Source organism: Temnothorax curvispinosus, unplaced genomic scaffold, assembly GCF_003070985.1.
Source record: "Temnothorax curvispinosus isolate PA1 unplaced genomic scaffold, ASM307098v1 QBEX01008860.1, whole genome shotgun sequence".
NCBI lineage: Eukaryota > Metazoa > Arthropoda > Insecta > Hymenoptera > Formicidae > Temnothorax > Temnothorax curvispinosus.
This window is the reverse complement of record NW_020218640.1, coordinates 78-6795: the sequence shown is the minus strand read 5'-3', so window position 1 is coordinate 6795 and position 6718 is coordinate 78. Positions and strand designations below refer to the sequence as shown.

The following is a 6718-nucleotide window of genomic DNA, read 5'->3' as shown; positions in this document are numbered from 1 at the left end:
AGGACCATAAAACTCATAAAACATATTTCTAAAGCTTTAAACAGTGTTTTCAGCTTATACGAGACGTTATCAATTCTTACAAAAATTGCTTGAATTTCTGTTAAAGAAGGTCCTACCACGAGAATAAAAGGCTGCAAGGTTAATCCAAATTTTTGAAGCTTTATTCTTTTATTTTCTATCTCCTCTTCCACATCACCAGGAATCTAAAATAATGCAATACTAATTGTAAGATCTTATTTCTAAGAGGGAGAAAGAAAAAGGGAAAAAATTTCAATTTATTCATATTTTAAAATACCTTAATATGAAGTACTAGACTTTCTTGCGATTCAACTTGGGTTGGTTTAAAGAAATTCTTGCCAACTTTCACTTTCGAGGATTTATTTGGTAAAAGTGAAAATAATAAATAAATTTTAATTAAAATCTTCGAATCTAAAACAAAAAAATTATTTGTTAACAATTACACAAATTAGTCATTACACAAATTATTCCATTCTTCATATATTACCATTTGGAATATTGCCACTTAACATATCCAGCAATAGTTTGTTGGAACAATCCAATTCCTTGCCTTTCAAACGCAATACATCATCAAATAAAGAATCGAACTTTTCTTGAACGTTTTTATATTTGTCTTTGTATAACCGTAAGTAATCCTTTTCAATCTGTAATGAAACAAAAGATTTTTATTTTACAAGTAATGTTATGCGGCATTACAAGGCAACAGCTCAACAGTAAAAATTTGTTAAATAAATTATAGTAAATAATACGCCAGACTGCAAGTTATTTACCAACACATAGCCCATTGAAGATGTTAATATGTCCCAATCGTCAAAAATTGAGCATAGATGTGGGTAAGTTATACGATCATGTATCAATTTGTTTCTATATAAAAATGATTTTTCCCAATGAAGCAAAACTTCTTCCCAAGGTTCGAAATTATTCTTAAGCCAATTGTGACTCCGCTCTGCCTCCTCGCGACTATTAGTATTTTCTACAAAAAAAATAGTAATTAAGTACACTGAGAAAAAAATGTTCTAGATTTTAGTAAATATTAGTTTGCATACAACTGTGACTCCATTTATTAAAATAAAGAAAAATTTTCTTTTTATTAGTATATTTTTTTCCTAGTGATTACACATATACTAATAAAAAGGAAAATTTTCTTCATTTTAGTAAATAGAGTCAGTTGTATGCAAACTAATATTTACTAAAATCCAGAACATTTTTTTCTCAGTGTATAAAATAAATTGTAAAAATATGTTATTTACACCAACCTTTGTTAAAACTATCTTCATCTGTAGAACTATTTACTGAGACAGATTTGCTCAATGGAATCAATTTATATTTTCTTAAAAACGCTAACATGTTTCTATTTTTATCAACTAATTTTCCCTTAGCAATACCGGATTTTTGGTCTTTCGATTGTTTCTTTTTTATGGGTGGACAATAATATACTTCTTTACATTCAGCAGGGAAGAGAGTAATAATGTGATCCGCAATCTTGTTTAATTTTTCGTTATTTAATTGAACGCTGAAAGAGTAAGTACAGTTGCATAAGAAAACTAACATTATTATTCTCAGCTAATATATTTATATACAAAGCGTTGATTTAGATATCCGACCGTTCGAGTTCAAGTAGAATGTATTAAATTGAAGGAAGAAGTTCTATATCATTTTGTAAACAAACACGTAAAATTTGTAGCTAATAAGCAAAGAATGCTTACTTAATGTTATTATCAAAAAAGTGGCAGATAATAATATTTGCCAAATACTGTTGGCATCTCAGCGATAATCCACTTCTTGCATCGTATGAAGCTATAATCGCTTGTCCGGTTACTGTTTTTTTAAGCAATGCCTTTAAATCAAAGTTTTCTAACTGTAAAAAGAAAAATTTTTAAATGCAAAATATGAAGATAGGTTATTGCATTTAATTATAAAAAATTATGGATTAAAAGAAATATTTAACAAAAATATTTTACAAAGCACCTTATAAGAAGTGTGCTTTTTGTGCATTTTAAATAAAAAATATATTTAGCATTGTGATAGACTTTCCAAAAAGTAGAATAAAGAGTAAAAAATAAAAACATTTTTAAATTACGATTCACTCTTTTAAAAGATATTTTATATTGAAATGTAACAAATTATGTGACAATATGACAAGAAATATAGCAATACTTATGCAAATGTAACAAAACATAAGAAAAATGAATTATATTTTTTCTTATTTGTAATATTACACACATACTTTAAACAGTTCTGGAGAATTTTACATACCATCATGTCCACTGTTTCATCAATCCTCTGTAACTCTTTTACTATCTCGCTATCATGACCATAAGTGTCTAATATTACAATATTCTGTGTATCATTAACAGAGGACTCTTCTACAAAAGATGATTGTGTAGCATTTTCCATAGATGCTTTTATATCATTATTTGATGTTGTATTATCAAGAGATTCGTCAAACATCTCTTCTGGCGTAAGAGCAAGTGTCAAAGATGGAGTCACAAAAGGCGTAGAAGTAGAAGCCAAAGGAAGGTTATTGTCAGAAGGGGCATTGATTTCTTTGCATAAATCATCATTACTGCGGAAATAATTTTGTAGTGCAATTCTTGCACCAATCGATGGTATAACTTCAGCTAGTTCTGGACACTGATTAATAGTCATGTATTTCAAAGTATCATAGTTGACATCATTATCTAAAAATTAGAATTAATTTGATGATAATGTGGAGTTTAATGTATACATTATGTTATTCTAAGTTTAACAACATATGCACAAAATTATAGAAAATTATAAGAGAAAAATTCAAGTATTCGTAGAAAACGTTACAACAAAAAAATGTTATAAGTACAAAAAGAAATTTTATTATATATTTTCTAATGCAATTTATAATTTTATGTAATTTTATAACTTTTTCAAAAAAATTACTTTACTGTTTTAAAAAATACCGCTGCATAAAATCATCTTCAGGACATTTTGCGCATATGTTGTTAAACCTAGAATAATGTTTACATATGCCTTGTATACCCCATCCCTGCGAGAAATGACGAGAAATGACCCATCGAATCGACGTCTAATCATAACGTCATGATTTCGTCGATTCGATGGGTCATTTCTCGCTGGAATGTGAAATAAAGTAGATTTAAATCAAAGTGGCACTTTGTTTTTACGTATCATTGTAATGAGCGTCATTAAAAAAGATCTTAATTATTAATTATGGACTTTCTACACAACTTAGAATAGGTTAGATACTTCTTTTCTAGGTATATTTCATAAGTTACATTCATGAAAGAGACAGCAATTTATAGAACTAACACATCAAGAACATTTGTTCTCAGCCAACAAAGCAGAAAAGTAAAAGTACGTCTGTATAGAAAAGCGTCACTTTGCTTTGATATATATAAGAAATATGTTGCAAACTTACTTATTAGATTCTCGCTCCATCGTTGTAGACGTAACGTAAATAAAACATTTTTTACTTTGTCTTCCATTGCAACTTGCAACTTAAAGTATCGAGTCGATATGAATCACACTCAACATTGATCACAGGATCACAGCAACCACGGAACGACAATGCACTGCCACTAGCCCGCCAATTCCGCGCCATATGCATGATGCAATGCGACACAGTAACCAAACAAATGAATATTTGTTTCTAGGGAATAAATTTAGTTCCCGGAAATAAATCATTTGTCTATAAAGATCAATCCTATAGCAACTAAATATTTTATTGCTGTAAAAAAATATAAGTTTGCCGTAGGTAGATTTATTTTTCCAGCAAGAAATAAACGAAAATTTTTTTACAATTAATAAGAAAAATTAGGTATATTTCACAGAAATGTATATTGTGTTATCATAGTCAAATTTTTTTATAACTAATAAATATTGAAGAAAATGTCACAAATAACATTTGTTTCTAAATACTTCGACTTTTTTCTCTCAGTGTACGAATGCGAGATGCGAATAGTCGGAAAAATACTCGTTGTACGCCTTGAATGTTTAATTCATAATTTTCACTAAAGAAATTTGGCTTCAATTTCGAAATGTCAAAGACGTAATGATTAATCTACACTTTACAAACGATTGTGCAACGATAAACGCATACTTGTTTGCTCAGCATTACATGACGGATCTAAACATGAAACTTTTGTTCTAATACAGTATATATATATATATATATATATATATAATACAGTATATATATATATATATATATATATATATATATATATATATACATATGTTACACATGCAGATCAAATGTGACTAAAAATGAAAATGTTTGTGTAGAGCAAAACAAATGATATATTTTCTTTACGTTGTCTCTGCAGCTGTTGCAGCTATCTTTCGAAATGTCATTCAAACTACAGGAGAGCTATTTTTATAATTGAAGCCTTTACAGCAGAATCCTGCGCAAACACATGATTCCTACTATCTGACCAAAATGTAAAATGCATAAGTTTTATCAAATAATTGACACGTACAATTCTGGTATTTTGCATCGACGAGTTTCGATTAGATTCTCGCGCAGCATAAAAACCAACACACTCGTGAAAGTTTCCATTGTCAAGCTGAACCCTAACAAAAGTGTCGCAACGTGCACAGCACTTATCTCGAGTGTCTATTGCCTCGATAAAATGTACAACAATGTCGCGCAAGGTTATAATTGCATCAAATTGTACTAATTACAGTTGAGAGAGAATGTGCTCACGGACAAAAATGTATGTACCTACGTGTTGACTAACCACAATATGATTTCATTTACCCTCTTCAAACATCTTGGTGGTCGCTGACATTAACGTACGTACGACAATCAGTTTCCATCTTATCCATTTCTCCTTGGTGACTTGTGTTTTTTTTGCACAGCGGATCGAAAAGGCGAAAATGTCTCACATTCGTCGCGTGTTTACGCGTCATTCTGAAACACAGTCGTGAGCATAATTATTTACTTTACTCGGGAAAAAATGAGTTTTGAAAAGCCGAAATGTGTGACATTACTCACAATTTTCACGTACGACAAATCGTTTCGTGCCCGCGACACGTATCGTTGTCGAAATTGTTTTTATTTTTTTTTTTGTAAATCGCACAGTTTAACGTACAGAAATGATGGCGGCGACGCGCGCGAAACAGCGGAGAGATGCACAAGGAAATTCTCCGACCACGCGCAGCCAATAGAGAATCGACAAATGGCGATATGATGAAAAAGACGGCGCCATCTTGAAGCCGGGAAATATAAATAAAGTCGAGTAAACGCGATAGAGAAAGCGTGCGCGCGCACGCACGAGTATCAACAGTACCAATGGCCGCGTTTAGCAGACACAACTGTCCGAGTGTCGTCTTATCGACACTGCGTTGCGTGGTTGGTTCTAAAAAAAAGAGCCACGCACGTTCGATTGCTACCGATTGTGAGCTGTGTTTGGTCTGCTAAACGCGGTCAATAACATTTTCCACGTTACGTTGGATCAAGTGCGCGCGCGCGCGCGTTTGTAATATTTAAATAAAAAATTTGTTTTTCAATTGCTCAAAAAATACAAACGTTTACTTGAAATATACAATTTTATTTGTTTTATCGGTTGGCCATTGAACGTCGTCGTCGTCGTCGTCATCGTCGTCGTCGTCATCGTCGTCGTCGTCATCGTGTTTCGTCGCATGCGGACATGCGTATACGCATGCCTCATTAAATATACGTATAGTAATTAATGAAACATTGGAGAGTTGAGTGGGAGGTTAGAGAGGAAGGCGCGTCCATCTACAATACCACCTCCTATTCCATGCGCGGTGCAAGTAGACGCCGGGTGAATCAATGCGCATAATGGCGGCAACTTTGGCGGCGATTGAACCAATCGAGAAGCAATCTATTTTGTAGGCGTTCACCATAACGTAAAATTTGATTGTAAAGAAGAAAAATGTAAAAATTGTATAAACTGTTAAATATATACCTAAAGTAATACAATTAAAACTGTTGCAAATAAATAAATTAAAAACAATTTCACCTATGTTTATTAACCTATTTATGGTTTTTTTTTTTAAATTTTAATTTTCATTCCGTTTCAGTTTAGTTGCATAATTTGATTGGATTGTCAACCACACACGTCCACGTAGCGTTGATTCCAAATTACAGTATGTGAGGAGAATGAAACCTTGAAACCTACCTGATTTAAACGCAATTTATAAGAGAACAATAGAAATGTGTATGTAGTGAAAAAATTGTAATATTTCACTCGAATTGAATAGAAATGGAAAAAATAGCTTTTGTAATTATTCAAATACACATTTAACAACGTCTAATAAATTTAAATAAAATGTAAACTGTAATAAAACAACAATTTAAATGTAAACTTTGTTGCATATATGTTTCATATTTTTCCTCTCGATTCTTAATGTCGTTATAGGTTTGTGCAGCAACTTTTTTTTTTTTCCACATTGTTCAATTTCACGTCTCTACTCATCGTGTTACACTCCAAAGTCACCGTCAATACAGATTGTCGGATATAAACAGAAAAAATGATAAAATGAAATAGATGTAATTAATATGTACGCAACATGTGTTTCAATGTTTATTATTTACGTACAAATTATTGCTATTACAAGTACGCGTTCTGGCAGTGTTGCAAATGCAAAAAGTACATAATAGCAAGTACAATTTGCAAATATTAGTATATACACTTGTATATAGCACCCATTATGAAATTTTAAGTTGTTATTTGAAAATTGT

The 6718-nt window shown here is 31.4% G+C and overlaps 1 protein-coding gene across 1 annotated transcript; it reads right to left on the bottom strand.

Moving 5' to 3' along the window:
• Positions 1 to 657: 657 nt before the first annotated feature.
• LOC112458415 lies at positions 658 to 2750 on the bottom strand. The gene is made up of 4 exons (XM_025022037.1): positions 2275 to 2750; positions 1725 to 1876; positions 1404 to 1531; positions 658 to 662 (listed from the first exon to the last, which is right to left on the bottom strand). The coding sequence occupies exons 1-4, from the start codon at positions 2665 to 2667 to the stop codon at positions 658 to 660; spliced, it is 678 nt and encodes a 225-aa protein (XP_024877805.1). The 5' UTR covers positions 2668 to 2750.
• Positions 2751 to 6718: the final 3968 nt, after the last annotated feature.